At 40.2% G+C, this 17126-nt stretch overlaps 2 protein-coding genes across 7 annotated transcripts; one reads left to right on the forward strand and one right to left on the reverse strand.

Moving 5' to 3' along the window:
- Positions 1-397: 397 nt before the first annotated feature.
- On the reverse strand, positions 398-13650 carry acp7 (acid phosphatase 7, tartrate resistant (putative)). 3 transcript variants are annotated; one of them, XM_005742757.1, is made up of 15 exons: positions 13491-13650; positions 12655-12713; positions 12310-12447; positions 11237-11437; positions 10714-10896; positions 8935-8960; positions 7971-8068; positions 4087-4149; positions 3246-3360; positions 2913-3026; positions 1809-1875; positions 1393-1460; positions 1225-1296; positions 727-864; positions 398-633 (listed from the first exon to the last, which is right to left on the reverse strand). In XM_005742757.1, exons 3-15 carry the CDS (start codon positions 12416-12418, stop codon positions 568-570), a joined length of 1320 nt encoding a protein of 439 aa, XP_005742814.1. In that variant the 5' UTR covers positions 12419-12447; positions 12655-12713; positions 13491-13650; the 3' UTR covers positions 398-567. The 3 variants fall into 3 exon arrangements, with proteins under 3 accessions (XP_005742814.1, XP_005742815.1, XP_005742816.1); XM_005742758.2 differs by lacking the exon at positions 13491-13650 and adding an exon at positions 12898-12991; XM_005742759.1 differs by lacking the exon at positions 12310-12447.
- LOC102200412 (KATNB1-like protein 1) lies at positions 12769-16473 on the forward strand. Of its 4 annotated transcripts, none has more exons than XM_005742755.2 (10): positions 12769-12825; positions 14131-14243; positions 14352-14389; positions 14471-14756; positions 14843-14958; positions 15047-15097; positions 15178-15267; positions 15360-15464; positions 15562-15655; positions 15748-16473. In XM_005742755.2, exons 2-10 carry the CDS (start codon positions 14136-14138, stop codon positions 15787-15789), a joined length of 930 nt encoding a protein of 309 aa, XP_005742812.1. In that variant the 5' UTR covers positions 12769-12825; positions 14131-14135; the 3' UTR covers positions 15790-16473. The 4 variants fall into 4 exon arrangements, with proteins under 4 accessions (XP_005742812.1, XP_005742813.1, XP_005742810.1 ...); XM_005742753.2 differs by lacking the exon at positions 12769-12825 and adding an exon at positions 13017-13224; XM_005742754.1 differs by lacking the exon at positions 12769-12825 and adding an exon at positions 13213-13258.
- The last annotated feature ends 653 nt before the right edge of the window (positions 16474-17126 follow it).

Below are 17126 nucleotides of genomic sequence, written 5' to 3' on the forward strand. Positions count from 1 at the left end.
GATTCTGTTTTCATGGATGCCTGGAAGTTAAACTTAATTGATACACCTGGTAAAGCAGCAACGCTGATCATTTTATTAAAGATGAAAGAATTTAGACAGTTTTCAACTCTCAGTGATGCCGCAGTGTTCATTTGACTTTGGGACCTGAAGAAGACGGAGTTTTGGACCCAGATTACTCCACAAGGCTCCTGACTATGGTAGCCGTAATGCTCCGACAATCCATCAAGCGTTGCGGCTTCGTAGCTTACCAAAATCGTACTAAAACGTTTTTTGACAGATTTTTGAGCACCGTGTACCATATAAAATCGGTTCAAAGTCAGTAAGCACAACCAGAATTCATACATAAGGCGCACCGGATTATGAGGTGCACTGTCAATTTTTGAGAAATATAAAGGATTTTAAGTGTGCCTTATAGTCCAAAAAGTACGGTAGGTGTTTTTAAAATTGCACAAGGCTCAGTGAAATCAAATGAGCAGGAATAAGTTTTATGATCACTGCATAATTGGTTTGGAGGCAAAAAGTACTTGTTTTGGGCTCAAAGTGCATTTGCTTTAAGAAAGACAGTCTTCATACCCAGGCAGAGAAGCCGTGTTTTTCTTTCACCACCCATATGCTGTCAATCACCTTCCCATTCTGGAACACACAGAAAAGTCTTTGTCATCATCCGAGCAATATTCCTTGGTCGTAAAATGAATCGCACTCACACATTCTTCCTCGTGTGCTCACCTGGTCATCAGACACCTGCTCCAAGTACAGGTGGGTTCCATTGACCACCTGCATACGGCTGTAGCCGTAGTCTCTGCTGCGGAAAGCACTCCACTCTTTGGGGTTTGGATTGAACTTGTCAGTCTTCTCTCTGCAGCCCTGCAGAAGATTAACCAGGAATTACACCGAGCCTTTAAGATAGGAGCCACATGCCTTCCTCAGACTCTGACATTTACAACTGCGGCTGTGCCTCGGTGTGAGTCTGTCTGCATTTTAATATCCCAATGACTAATCCCTCTGTGGTTGGATGACAAAGTGTACTCTGCACTGTTCACCACCACATCAGAAAAGAGTTAACCAGACCAACAGATGGTACTAAACTCATGTAGCAGACCAGCTGCTGCACAGACAGAGCTGTTTACCATACATAACGGCATTTCTGTTGATTTCACTGTCACTTTGTGCACTGACCTGCACACAAAAATGTTAACAGTGACACAGTGACGTGAAACTACTCACAGCAGAGCCTGTGATAATGTGGACTGGAGCTTTGGGGTTCACGTAAGGCTGTTCTCTGCTGCCATTGAATACCTTCAAGGAGCAAAGCACAATAAGTTTGGAAGACTAGTTTACAACAGGGGAAAGCAAGGATGAAGGATGGGGTGAAGTAAGAATGCACCAGCTGACCTTATCACCATACACAGGCCACAGCCTCTCATACGTGTGCTCATGTGCCCACAACTCCACATCCACTCCTGTGGGGGGGAAAAAAAAACCTTTCATAGATGAGAAGCATACACAAACAGCTCAGTGGTGCAACTGAAAGTTCCTCAGAACCTGTGCCTATTTAATTTGCAGATTTCTCAACAAACAACCAAACCTTACGATCAGAGAAACAAAACCTGACAGCGATTCATCACAAATTAAATAATTAAAACCGAGCGAAAAGTCTGAGAAACGTAATACAGGAAAAACATTTTGAAAACAGGCTGTTAGCATTTCAGCCAGACAGAAGGCCTGGTGTTTGGTTTGCTCTGCTGTTAGGACATTAGTCTAAGTGTGCAAATTTGCAATATTAAACACCCACAGACTAGGTAGCATACCATAACGGTAAAATAGATCCTCAAGACCTGGAGCCGGTGGTTTTGTGTCATTCCTTCCCAGACGGACCTGAGACATAGGTGAGAGAGGTATAATGACAATATGAATTGGCATTAACATCCAAACCACTACCTGCTGGGTGAAACACTATCTGGCAGGCATCCATTACCTGTGCCTGCCTCACTCTCAACAATGCCAAGTGTTGAGAGAAGCAAGCCCCGGTGGAAACTATTTGCTCCAAATTACAGTGATTATGCCAGCACGCCGTGCTGCTTATGGGTTCTGTGGACTGGCCAGTCTGCAACATGCTTGTCTTGTCTCCTAGCAGGGGCAATTTAAGTGTAAAGCAAGGCTGTGAAAATAAATCCTGCAAATAACAATATGTGATAAAAATAAAATGTTTAACAACACAAACATGCTGCTGTTTACATAACCGGGAACACAGCTCCCAATTAACAGCAGCTTCTTTAAAGCCAAGGCTCACGGTATTTTAAGGTAATGACAACATGACGTTTGCAGTAGTAAAATTACATCACACCTATAGAGTGAATTACCGATATGGTAATACAGAATAATACTAGTAAAGAGTCTGGAATTTAACACCACAACACCACTCTCATACCCCACAAGGCACTGGTATGGGTGGCACTATCACCCTTTACTAAGCTAGACATTCAGCCTGTCTGTACATGTTTTCGATCATTTTTCTATAAAATTTTAGACATAGTCAAAGGTTTAAATAATGAGCCCAGCTTATGTGAACCAAAGCTCAGCCTTCAGATTAATCTGAATGTTTAATATTGTCATATGAGGAACACAAGTCGGGCTTGCCCAACTTCTGTTTTGTTCAATCTTGTATTTGCAAAGGACAGCCAATCAGGAAAATCTTCAAAGGGGGAGCGAAGGAGTTAAAACATCTTCTTTCACACACCGTATTATCTGTGGGGATTGTAAATCATCCAAAGCTACTCTAGTCCAACAATAAAAACATCAGCCTGGGAGTTACATTAATAAGTGCCCTACACAATGAATTGTGAAAAATTATTATATAATATAAACCATTTCTCACTGTAGCAATGTAAACAAATTAACAGACTCTTACATACATAGGACTCAAACTTAGTACAGTCATCCTGGTCATCATCAGAGCAGTACATGGGCCGGTGCCCCATGGTTATGATCCAAGGACGCACTGCTCTGTTCTCGGGCTTGTTGGCCTCCTAGATGAAACAAAAGTGGAGCCACACATGTGTCACATTAAAACAGGGAAACAAATTCAGCAACATGCTCTTACTTTCACTGAAATGAGAATTCTGAATATTATAATGATATAAAATGACCTTGGTCTTAAAATGAGAAAAAAAGAGGTCAAAGCAAGTGTGGGAACAAAAGAAAGGACTTAGCCACAGTGGACAGATGGAATTGTTGTGGTCATTAACCTCCAGGTCTTTCTCCAGCCAGTCGTACTGCTTGAAGAGGAGGTCCTGGCCAAAGTCAAGATAGAAGTAAACCTCGGTGGAAATGGAGATTATGTGCGCTGAGCCCAGGTTCCAGCTGCAGAGACATTGTTAAAATAATACACGGCACTGACCCAGGAGAGGAAGCGTGTTAAAAGTCATCTGATAAGCAAGAGCAGGTCTCACTTTAAACCGCAAAGTGTGAAAAATACTCCAGACGACGTTGCGTCACTCACATATCGTTATAAAATAGACTAAACTGCTCTTTAAAAGGCCGCACTGTACTGTGAGTGCTTACATGTCCGTGCTGTAGGGTTAATGGAAGAGTGCCACTGTACATGTGTGCTTAATGTTATGAACAGTTTCCAGTTGCAGACAGTTGCCTGGATGGAGTTTCTCTTTGCCTCCTAACTGTGCACATGAGTGGAAGGCTCTCAGCCAGCAGCCCTGCCCAGAGAGTGGGCAGCTGGCCTGTGGTGTAGCAATGTACTGTATTATCTTACTGTCTGACAGAAGGAGGCCTGTGGTGGGCGATGAGTCACACCTGTCAGATGTATAGCTCCTTTGTGTAGTCTCAGTGTGTGAGATAGGAGAAGTAAGCTATACTAAGAGAGCTCTATACTCCTCTGCTGACTCATTAATGCTTACTGAAATACAGCAGGACGTTTGACACACTTAACATGACACTTCAAATGGGCCCGCTGTTGGAAAACAATGAATTACTCATCACGAGTGCTGTGTGCAGGGCTTGCAATGACATGCTTTTGTATTCGTTCACCTGCTTCGGTGCATTAATTGATTGCTGTTAAAGCAGCTCCCTTACCTGTACCACAGGCTCTCGGTCTGGCCTGGCATGCTGAAGCGATTCCTGTAGTTGGAGAAGTTGCTGTGAACAAACAATATAGCGAGAAATGCAATGAGATGGACTGATCGTGCACTCTACATTCCTTGAATAAATGAGAAGCAGCACTTAGCACCTCAAACTGCTGCTTTCTCGTAGTTTGAGATGATTATACCAGCGCCTGGAAAAACTGCAATCCATTCAGAATAGATTTAAGATAATTCCAAGCTTTCTCTGAAATACAATAAACCAGCTGTTCGTGGAAAAAAAGCCCCTGCATTTGGTGCAGTTCTTTTGATTTATGTGCTTTTTCATTTGTCATCTAAACCTGGCAGAAGACTTGGAGTTATACCTCATTGGATGAAAACAACCATCAACCTCTAAGACCTCCTGGAAGGTCCTAGATATTTAAAGGAACTATAAACACTGTTACATGCAAGCTATCAGAGGATCCCTCTCTAAATTAAAGGCTGGGCAGAAACGCAAAGTAGCCTCTGTGACATCAACCTATAGCTTAGTGATGGAATAGTCTGAAGCTTAAAATCATGGTCAGCAAGTGGAGCCAGATAATCAAACTCTGGTCAACATGAGGGAGCTTGGGTGGAGCCGGACATGGGATAAGCGAGTAGGAGCCACCATGACCGAGAGTGCCACAGCTGTCAATCAAGAACATGTCTCTAAATATACCTCTCTTAAAACCATGACATCGTTTTAAAAGAAGACTGTCATTTTACATCCAGCAGTCATCAGAGGAATCCAGTTTTGAGGTAGTCCTGCAGTGGTTTCACCACCGAGTCATGGCGGTTTTTATTGATCTAGATATAGCCGGACACTTAAAGTGATCAGTCCATCGCTGCTCATTGCACTACATGAAACAGACACATACTAATTGGAAACTCGAGAGATGCTAAAACACTATCAAACCAGCATCTCCAAATTTTACAACGCAAAAGAGTAAAAATAAAAAAAAATTCATGGGAAGCTCTCCCAGACTCCAATCACTCTTTTCACAGTTTTTAATTTAGAAGGCAGCAGCCAGTCTTCTCAACAGGCCATTAACTAAGCAAGGTGATGGGAACAATTATTTTCTTATCTCACGTAGGGGAGGTGGGAAAAAGAGGCAATTTCCTCGGCAGCAGCCAGAGTAGGGTAGCAGATCCCTGAATTGACAAGTTTAATGTAGGGCTAGGGGTAATGTTGAGTTAGGGGTAACTTGAGAGCAGCAGGGTCAGAGGTTAAAGGCCAGGATTCAGGACCCAAAAGGAGGATCACAGAGCTCTTAACTAATGCTGAATAAGTCTTAAAGTAATGTCACCTGTAGTTTGGGTGGGCACCGAGGTCAGGTTTAAATGGTCAGCATGATAACCCAGCAAAGGTCAGTGTGTGAGCCGCTTGTTTCAACATCATTTCATGTGCACAATGGCAGGCTGATCCTACAGATGGCACCTTTAAAATGTTAAAAATAGCTATAGGTACGAACTTTATTTCAAAGTTATTATATGAAGGACATTTTTTCATCTTTTAGTATAGATAATACAAAAAATCTTTACTTAAGTCATTCACCCTAACGTAAAAGCATAAGGATGAGCTCTTTATCCCAAACAAATCTGCTGTGATTGAAATTTCACAGCCAAATGTGATCACTGTGGTGAATAAGGAAGAGTCCTAATATAAGTTCATACTCCCATCTTGTGGCTAAAAAGGGTATGAGCAGGCATTTTAAGGATCTGGGAACACAGAAAAAGGTTTTTTGTTCTGTTTTGTTTAGTTTTGAATCACTGGATTTTTAGACATACAGGAAATGTATTCACTGGCTGAAACTAAATCAAAAACAAGCTATCAAGTCTGTAGTTCAGCAGTGGAAATGTAATTTAGCACAGACATGACAAGCGTTCATTTGTGTCATTGATCTGTATGGGAGTTCAGCAAATAATGTGAGTCATTCTAAGTCAGATTGTCATCTTTCCAGCTAAATGTGTGGGTTTTTTAAATGGACATTGAGATAGAAATCTGGATGTCAAATTCAGAACAACCCGTCTGCTTCAACTGGCCCAGTAAGATTTTCCCTGCTCGTCAACTCTTTCCTTTCATCATCTGATGGGCTAAATCCAGGCAGTATGACAACTTAAAGGATCCAGTTGTAATATTCATGGAGCATATCATTGTTTCAGATGATGACCGTTAGTCTGCTGAAGCACGTGCTCATCTTGGTGAACAAAGACAGCCTTGACTGGGGCCTTAGCATCTTCCGTGGACCGGCTGTTCTCATGCAGCTGGAATGCTGACTGAAAACCTTTGTGGTCGGCTCCGTTTTAATCGCCTTTAACTCATTAGGTTTTGAGGTTGGAAAGCGAGAGTAACAGAGAAGTACAGTGAGACGGAGCACAACAGAAAGTGAGGAAGAAAAGCAGGGCCCAGCTGCTGGGTATACTTGGATTCTGAACGACACCACAGAACGAAACACATATTTAGGTATAGAAGAAGAGGGGGCGGGGGGGGAGCTGCATTATGTAATGCACCGAGCTGGTTTTTGATATCAGGTTCTTATGTCGGGATGCAGCGCCAAGAAAAAGAGACTACTGTTAGCAGCTCCTTAATAAAGAGGCAGACAGTAGTCCTATTACACATGGCAAAGCCAAGAGAGTGAGAACGGTCCCCGTATAGAAGCGGCAAGTAAATATTATGGTGCAGGATCAGACACCACTGAAAGTTTCTAACTCCAGCAGATGTTGTTGGAATTCAGGGATCAATTCGCTGCTGATCCTCATGATAAAAACCATATGAATGTCTATAGAAGTCTGACTTTAACTATAACTAAGAAATGTGTAATTTAATGTACTGAAACAGTTAAGTGACATATTGTAATAATGTGGTTTTTATTTTATAAGGGAGAATTGTCGAGTTGTAATTATGAAGCTAATGGGGGGCAACCCACTGAATAATATCTATGCATACATGATTGCATGTAGAGTCGCACTGTAAGCTGGGTTTTTTTATCATCAATTAATCTGCAGATTATTTTATTACATATGGCTCTTTTGCTCTAAAACATTCACTGACTATTTACTGCACAGTTTCTTTAACCCAAGCTGACTCCTTCAGACTGCTTGGTATCTCCAAAACAGCACAAAAGCCTTTATTATATGTGATTTACTAAAGTGTTATAGATAAAATCAGGGAAAGCTGTAAAACCTGACATCTAAGAAGCTAGAAGAAGCAATGTTTCAGGGTTTTGTTTGAAAAATTATGAAATAGTTTACTTTAATTTAAGATTTTACCATTTAACTAAGGCTTTGTCTTGTGTTTTCATCCAGATAAGTTCCCACACTCAGATGCAAAGAGCACATTTGGTAACCGTGAGTGAAAATACTGACAGTTCCCACCACCGCAGGCCATCTCTGGAAACTCAAAAACAGATATTAAGCTGATGATTCCCAGTCAGACTAATGTTAGTTTTGGACAGTGTTGACTTGTTTAGAACTTGGTGGCTCCTAATGCTGCTCCAGACTTCGGAGACAAAAATAGCTCCCATCTGTTCAAACGGTACAGTAAAGACTTTTCAGGACTAACCGAGTGTGCTCTCTATTTTGCAGAAGAAAAAGTGCAGCTGATGGGGCTAGCCTTGAGATATAGCATGCACTGCTGTTTTTCTGTCCAAAACCCATTAATTACACTCCTGGCTCTGTGAGCAGAATGTGGTGCAAATATAAAGAAAAAGAAAAACAGAGCTGAAGGCAGACAGCAGACAAACAGACGCTGTGTGAGAAAGAACGTGTTTTTGTAATGAACGTGTGCCTGACTTCCACCTATGGATGCATCGTATGAATGAGAGAGACAGCAGAGAGATTCAGTTGAATTTCACCTACTATGTAGCTTCATGGTTGCCGGGACAGGTCATGTAGGGCACGTAGGCAGCTATGGACTCGATCTGCCTCATGAACTCGTCCCCAATCCTGGCATTATCCTGGAATCACACAGTGTCATTGAGCCATTAAACATGATGTCAAAGAACTTCCTGTTAAGACAGTGTTCATTTTTGCACATTCAGTCCATTTTCCAGAATGCTTCAGGAACGTAGCACAGGCTACCAAATAAACCTCAATGGAACTTGAAGAGTTCGTCTTAAATATCCCAATACTGTCTGCGGTGCTTTCAAAGCACACCGCGGTTCATTTCTCCTCTGATGGCTTTTACCTGCCACAGCCATTAACGACCTTTCAGGCTAAATTCTCTCTCTGTTTTTCTATTTATAATATCAGCGAAGCCGCAGGTGGTGCCTGCACATTCCAGCTGAGAACACAGCTCAGATGAATTATGGTTATTAATTTTTGCAGCAGCCTGATGATTGCATTTTACATTCTCTCCCTATTAAAAAACAGCATTAATAACGCGCAAAGTTATTTAAGGGAAATGATATTAGCATCCGAGACAAGGTTATGTCCTCTAATATGAAAGGTGACAGCTGTGAGGATTTCATATGAGCCAATATGTTATTGGGACTTAAGATCTGTGGTTTTGAGTAGCACCACTTTTATTCATGAAATACTTGGGCGACACAATCCGTACTCTCATCTTTCACTGCGGGCTTAAGGCGTTTCACAGCAATGCTAATGTCCCAACCACAGCTGAAAGCTCTCACATGCCCTGAGGACAAACAGTGGTGTGCAGTAGAGAAAGGTAAAGTGGCTTATCTCTTCTGTCTTATTGGAATCAGGGATATATCAGAGTGATTTTAAGAGTATAAGAACTTTGCTGTCAGTGACCTTAATTGAAACTAGGTGCAGGTTTGATCACATTTCACAAGACTGGAAAGATAGAAGGGTAAATTACCTCATGCATGTCATAGGCAAAGTCTCCTGTAAAACAAGCACATAAAATCTATAGATTAGAATCTTTTACATGATTTTTACTCTTTGCCAGCATAATGTAAAAACAAGATGTGCAGATTAAGTTTCCCCAAGCAGTACCATCTAATCAGCTTCACTAGATTTATATTGTCAGAATTTATTTCAAGAGAGCTGAACTCTTACGTAGTTTTGGCATTTTGCTGTTTCGTTTCTAGTGTTAGATATAAAGAAGCTGAACATAATGAAGCTAAAACCACAACGCAGCTAGAAACTGGGAGACAACTAGTCTGACTGTGCCTATCATCAAAACCCCAAAATGTATAAATGACAGTTTATAGTTTCACGGGGGATTACATCATCTTGCTTTTCCTTGCTTTCTGTTATTATGGGAAACTAAATCAAACAGTTTCTCTCCATCTTCTTATTCCCGGCACAGACACGATCGCTGCACCAGTCTTTACAAGAACTGCTTCGACAGTTTGGTGATTTAGATGTTGAACAACAGCAAACATGTCCAGCGATGACAGAATTATTGTAAAAGTATAAATAAACCATTTTAAGCCATCAGTCATCACACTTGAAAAATGTAAACTGGTATTTGAAGCAGAGATGTACATAAATCTGCTGATCTCTAACTTTGTGTAACTGCTTGTGATAAAGCGCCATTTGTCAACAGCTGCTCTCTTTCACTTTAAACTTCAGATGATCCTTAGATATCCTGACTCTTTTTAACTCAAGAACAAGAAATGTCAACTTAAAGGCCAATATGGTTACACTTTACTGTTTTTTATTGAAGGAACTAGATTTCAAGGATTGGTTGATTATTATTTGATGATTTTCATGCATTTTCCTTTTTTCTTTCGTGATTTTTTTTTCACAAAAATTGATATTTGTGTTTTTGTTTCTGAGCCATTAGCTTGCTCTGAATTAGGAGGATGGTTTTTTGATTGAACCAGTTTAATGTAACATTTTCTCAGGTTGGTGGTGCATGACATGAGCGTTCTTGTTCGTGAATTATTTAACAAAATATTGATATTTGATGTCACTGTACCAAATAGAATATCTAGCGAAATATTGCAAAATGTGAGGTAAAGGTTTTTTTCCCCACTTTTAATATTACCAATATTACACAAACACAAAATCTATGAATGACATTTGACTGGTACAAAATAACTAAATGCAGTGCTTCACCCATTATTCATACATTATGACTTCACAGCATTAAGATCACTCAGATGTCTATATTTAAGAACTAATATATTATTAACCCCCTCAGCAAGTTGTGTTGCAAATTGTGCTGCTGTGCCTTCTTGAACCAGCGGGAGAGGTAGTTCACTTAGTGTTTACATTGAGGAGAAATAAAAATGTAAGAAACATTATTTCCTATTTTTAAAAATGGAGAGATTATAAAAGCTGGCGATCCAGTGAATCAAAACTAGGTTCTTTGGCACAACAAAAACCTACACTCTGCAGTTTAATCAGTGAAGTGATGAATAGCAGGCTAGTGACCAGAATCCATCCCATAATGCTCAAAGCAAATAAGTGCAAATGATGACTATGTGTTATTATGGTAATTACAGTAATTACCACAATGATATATTGCCTCCTCATTAGATATCTCTGTCGGATGTCAGCTGGCTTAATTGATTTGATTTATGTTAATACAAGCTGTGGATGACTAATGCCTTAAGCTGCGGTTTATATAACTTAATGCCTCTTTTACAATGATGAATGATAAAATATCTAGAAGGGTAGAAGTTACCTATGTGTAAGATGACATCGTACGTTCCGAGCTGAGTTTCCTTTTGCAGTCGAGCCAGAGACTGGGGGTTCTCATTGCCGAGGTCACCATACAAAGCAAACCTGGGACTGGACGTAGTGCTGTCATTAAGAGCAGTGAAGAAGAACACGTCGCTCCAGCCTTCTTCACTGCCACAGTGGTAGACTGGAAAAAAATGTAGGAAAAAAGTTTCACAGTTAAGTGATCCATGAGATGGTGTGAGAGCCAAAAGCTAAATGGAGAATAGATTTGTTTGTATAGAGTGCTCTTCTACTCTACATGAGTACTTAAAGTAAAGCTTTATATAACATCCCTCATTCATCCATACGTACAAGCATTTTTTCTACCTAAGTGCTTTCTATCTAACCTTCACACACCAAGGTGGGTTTCAGTATTTTAGGCATACTCACTGGAGCAGCTAGGGATCAAACCACCAACCATCTAATTAATAAAGGACCTACAGATACAGCCACCCTAATGTCAGCTATATAAAAACTCCACCCACCATACGAAGCTGCCGGCTTGAGGCCTCTGAGTGTGACCCTGTGAATGAACATCTTCCTCTTTTCCGTTCCCGAGTCAACAAACAGAGTCGCGTGTCCTATGGCGCTCATCTCAAAGAGCCGAGCCCCCAGAAGGCTATACTCCACCTTGCTCTCTGTGTCATTGAAGGTTGTCCAGGTCACTACCATAGTGCCTGGCATTCCTGAAGAAGAAAAGTCCATTTATTTGAAATGTGATGCAGATTTGTCTGACAGGAACATTGGATACACTTACTGGTGCATTTATTAAAGCCAAAAGATGCTGATGTGAAAAAGCTGACTTTACAAGAGTGGAACTTTTGATCTTGCTGCTGGCAAGATGAAGCATTATAAAGGCAGACTTGAGTTGGCCAGGTACTTGCATAAAGACATCAGTTCAATAATGAGTACCACATGTTTCACCTTCATAAGAAAAGAACAAAAGGGTTTTTATGCTGCATTAGATACAGGTTTGGAAGTTTAGGTAATTAAACGGTGTCCTCAACCTACATGACAAAAAATACAGTCAGGGAATATTTCTGTGAACCTGCCTGAAAAAAAGTCAGATGTAGTCAGTTAACAGAATATTGAGCAATTTGTACAAAACATCTGTAAATCTGCAAGTGACCTGGATACTTGTGTGTATTTCAAAGGGGAAAAATATGTCTGTGAAGGTTCTCAGTCATCCAGGTCATCGTAGTCAAAGGAGCTTGCAAAGAAAAGCGTCTGGACTTCTTTAAGTTGCTTGAAGACGTTTCATCCGAGAAGCTTCTTCTAAGGTCAAATGGTGGAGAGTCCCAGATTTAAACCTAGTAGGAGTTTCCCCCCAAAGAGGGACAAAAGGACCCCTGAGGATCCTCTAATCGCCTGAGCCAAGGTGTGAAACTGGGTGTGGGTCTCCACCATTTGACCTTAGAACTGAAGAAGCTTCTCGGATGAGAGGTGAAACGTCTTCAAGCAACTTAAAGAAGTCCAGACGCTTTTCTTTGCAAGCTCCTTTGACCAAGGGGAAAAACTGTATCCCACATGTGTCAGGTGGAAAAGGTCAAACACTTACCTCCATAGGAGAGGTGCACCTGTTCTGGCTGGGTCCAAATAGGAGGAACACTGAGCACCAGCAGGGGTGCAGCAAATAGCAAAGCACAGGCAGCGTGAACAGGCGACATTTTAATGCTGGACCTCAGGGAACAAACGTCTGATTAAAGAAGCCACACACACACACACACACACTCACTTGAATCACATGATCTCCGACTTCTCATAACAAAAATCACATGACTCTAAAGGCACTAGTATAAAAAAATGTGGAAATATTGACGATATTTAAAGCCTTCCAGTAAATGACATGACCTCAGGGGAGGTTTACACATGCTGAGTAGTTAGGATAAACAAAGTCACATACTGTGTTTTGGTCTCTGTTGAGTATGTCCAAATCAGTTAACCTCCATTCAGCCCATGAAACTGCAGAACCAAAACAGCAGAGTCAGCAACAAGTTTAGAAATAGATGATGTGACAATAAAAGCATGTGATGTTGCTTTTCATTGTGCAGTACTGCAGTGAAAGACAGAAGAGGTAAGCACACATGCTATGGCTTGCCTCAGATCAATTAAATGCAAAGGCAAGCAGCTGCTATGCTGGACTTACCAGAACAAAGACACTATCAGTGTCACAGCCCATGAAGACAAAATCGTGCTTTTTAATTGAGTCAAAATCTACTATACCAGCTGATCTGATCTATCAGTTACATTAACTGTCAGTTAGGCTGATCATTGACGATTCTCTTAGCTGTGTGTTTTGGTTGTGAAACGTGCACCAACACTGTGTCAATAGCCGATAGAGGGTGCACAGTCCAACAGCTGAATGATGAATAGGCTGCTTTATTCTCCAATGATGGGCGGTACCGCCGGCTAGTTGCGTAAAAAGAATCAAAGTGTTTAACTGTCATATCTCTGTTTGGAGAAGCAGCGCAAAGTGAGTACATCATATTTACTGTGAACGCTTACAGGTTTGTTTATTTATTTCACTTTAAATGCTCTGACGCATTTATTTTCACATGTATTTCCTCGACCGCTGGTTGGAACACAATTAAAAAGCTTCTTTCTTTTTGTCTGGTTAGCTGTTAGCTACCTGACTGTTAGCTACCTGGCTTAATTACTTGTTAGCGATAATTCAAAGCTAATACTTTGCATTAAGTGCAATAGGAAACAAAGAAATTCATGCCTCTGTACAACACTTACAGTTAAGCTAAAGGCAGTGAATGATCGTCTCCAAAAGCGCAAACGACTTCTGTTCTGAATAAATTACATATATTCAGAAAAATAAAAACTTCAAAGAGTTACAGCTAAGCTAAACTCAACCAGCTGTTTTGGCTGGAGAGCGCTTCCTGACCACGTCATGTGCAGAACGATAACAATGGCCGAGTGGATTGTGGGAGATGTTGTTTTTCAGCGTGTCGCGTTATAAACAGAATATTAGATGAATAATTAATGATTGATTTACTGGCAAAAATGTATTATTACTATCTTACTTTGTTTACAGTGGTAAACGGTGTATTTGGACATGTGTAGCCCGTATGTTGTGGGGACAAGATAATGTTTACACTGTCCACAATGTGTAGCCATTTATGGCCAGAAACACAAGATTCATACACTGTTAACCTCTAAAATCCTGTGATATGCATTTTTTAATCGCCTTAAAAGTTTTTATCTTGTCTTACAAAAATGGTAAAAGTTAGGAAATGAGCAAAAATTATATAAATAATACATTAAGTTGATCTTAGATGATTTTCAGGCAAAGGCTCTATAGTTCAGTGAAGTATGTATGTATTTTGTCGTGTTTATAAATTTGTTAACTCATTCATATATCCTTTCTTTTTAGATATAATGGACCCCAACACTGAAGATGCAGAGAGCCAAAATGTTGAGGATCGCTTGCATCATGATGCAGCACAGTACAAAGTGAGCTATCCTAAAGGGAGAAACACAAAACAGGTGAGCTGGGTTGGTCATTATGTTGCACAAATCTATTTCTGGTTCCTGGTGCTTTTTATGCCTCTAGCTGTGTTTGTGCATCGCCATGTTTTGTCTTTTTAAATTCAGGCGGATGATGCTGCAAATGAAGAGTGCAACAAAAAGAGGTATTTCCTGCCTGTTTTGCATTTTTTTTACAGCCATTTGTTTTTGATTAAAAGCTATATTTGGAATTTTACCCCATCCAGATACCCGGTTAGCCGCTCTGGGAACAACCCAGGCAGAGTGAAGCGGGTAGTGTCATGTAAAAGGAAGACTCATCATCTGACTGTGGCTCGAAGAAAGCAGCTTGGGTCTGGGAGAACTTGTGATGCTCCAAACAAGGAAAATGAAACAAAAGTCTTGCAGGGCACACAGCAGGATATTTTCAGTATGGACCCCTGGGATTTCCCATTTCATGTCAATAATATCAATAACAACCAAGGAACTGATAGAACTGGTTGTGAAGAGGCTGACTACTGTGTACTGACTGAGGTCAGTAAGACGTTTGCATTGTTTTATGAATTACTTTTCTTGCAAACACGCAGCTGAAACTACTTAAAGCTGACTATGTTTTCCAGCTCACGAGGGATCACAACACGCTGACTGACGTGCTTTTTGGAAGAAATCTAAGACTCAAAGTGGCTTTAACGTTGTGGCAGAGAAATGTTGGAGAGCTGCTGACATACTTTCTGAGGTGTGCGCCGTGCGGCTGCTTTCAAACATGCGCCAATGCTTGTTTGCTAGTATTTCCAAAGTTTGATTACATCATATTTTTTGTACAGTATCCAAGATACTGGTGTGTTTGTTGACTTTCTCCCCCTCATAAGCAAATGGTGAGCACTGAGTTTTGCAAATATCCTAGTAACACTGAGATTATAGTGTTACTACAATAATTTTTATATTTTCCCTGCAGCATTGATGAGGATTCTTCAAAGATAACCATCGGCTGTTGTGTCGACCTCTTTCCTTTAGTTAGCAAAGTCCTCAGCAGTCAATATGAAGAGTGAGTAATCCTGCTGAATAAAACACTTTACACATGTACAATAACATTGTGTTTAGCAGCAGGATAATTATTTTTTGTATTTTCTTTTATAGGCATCTTACTGTTGGCCTAAAGTGGGTAAATTCAGTTTTAAAAAACTGGTGGGAGGATCTAAAAGATAGTGGCTTCAGTGGCTCAACAAACTCTCTGCTGGATGAGTAAGTTTAATATATTTATTTTTAATTTAAAAAAAAAAAAAGCACAATCTTTTGACATTAATTTGCCAGAGTTGTATGATTTATTCCTTTGTTGCAGAAACTTTCAAGTTTTTAATCAGCAGTTATGGGAATTGTGGCAGCAGGAACCCTTTTTGAAGTCTGTTCCAGGACCTGCAGGAGACATGGCAAAGGTAAACATGCAGAATTTAACACTGTTAGTCACATGTGTATATATGTGTGTGTTTATGTTTTTGCATTTTATGTACATCTTTTTGCCCTTTAGGTCATCGATTCCTTCCTGTCTAAACTCACATGTCAGCAGTGAAGATCCTGAACGCATCGTTCTCCGTTAACAGTTCAATTCAATTTTATTCGCCTCAGGGCGCATGAACAGTCTCCTTAGTTTTGAAAGTGTTATTCATAGTAGCTGCTGACGTTTGCACTGACTGGCTCTTAGTGTGGGCTGGATGTATTTGCAGAGCAGCTTAAGCAACTAAAGAATTGAGCAATGTCTACAACAGCAATGGTGTGACAAGGCCGATAATTTCTCTCTTAAGTAGCAAAGTAGTATTTTGTAAATAATTATCCACTTAAACGCAGATATTGTGATGACTGTAAGATTTTTGTCCTTTTAACTGCTTCATTAATGATTAACACTTTTTTGTCATTTGTGATTGATATTATAATGATATGTTACAAAAACACTAAAAAGGGATGCCACTAATATTTCTGTTTTATGGCTGCAAAAACAACAATTGCATCTTCTGTAAAACTGTATATGACTGTCTTTACCTTAAGTTGAACTACTCTTGAACTAAACTGTCAGATTACAAGCAACACTCTTTGAAAAAGGTCAACTAAAGAACCAGATGTTTCTGGCTCTTTAGTGTTTATGCTTCTGAAATGGGTAAAATTTGAAGGCAAAAACAATCAGCAGAATTCACATGGGGAGGAAAGACTGATGGATGTTACATGACATAAAGAAATAAAAGAGATCAGAATTTAAAAAGAGGTCATTTAATCAATTCTATGTGTAAAATGCAATGAACATGCTTCAGTTCTGTGCAGCGTGCTAACTCAAAAATGAAACCGTACTCTGTGTACTACTCTAATACCTCTGGATATATACAAGTCCTATGGGGCAGTTTTTTTTTCTCATACATATCCCAGTGTCCAACAAATAACAAGGGTCTAAACTACTAATGATACAGGAGGTTACAGAATCACCAACGTTAAGTACTGTAGCAGAACACAACGCTTGTTAGATATAAATCAAGATAATCGGCTTGTGTTGAAGCAGAGGGCAAACACCAGTTGAGATCAGGGGCTTTCACACTCCAATTAACCCACAAAAACACTCAATAGGAGGAGGAGTGAAATGAGCAAAGGCTGAACCTTTAGAGTTCAGTCTCAGCTGGACTTTAAACCTCATTCACAGTTGAAGTGATTTAAGTAAGGCAGAGACATGTGTTCAAATGTAGGTTTTATCTCACTTTGCACAGATAAGTCGAGGACTGGTGTCTATCATTTTAAGGTGAACCTGAGGATAAAGTCCAACTCTAGCTAGGCACGGGCACTGCAATTCAGTCTCTCAATCCGAACTCAGCTGTCGGCCATTGTGTTTGTGTTTCTGCTGCTTGTCATTCGATCAGAGGAGACAAA

This window comes from Pundamilia nyererei, unplaced genomic scaffold, assembly GCF_000239375.1.
Source record: "Pundamilia nyererei isolate P.nyererei 1_Seehausen unplaced genomic scaffold, PunNye1.0 scaffold00123, whole genome shotgun sequence".
Lineage (NCBI taxonomy): Eukaryota > Metazoa > Chordata > Actinopteri > Cichliformes > Cichlidae > Pundamilia > Pundamilia nyererei.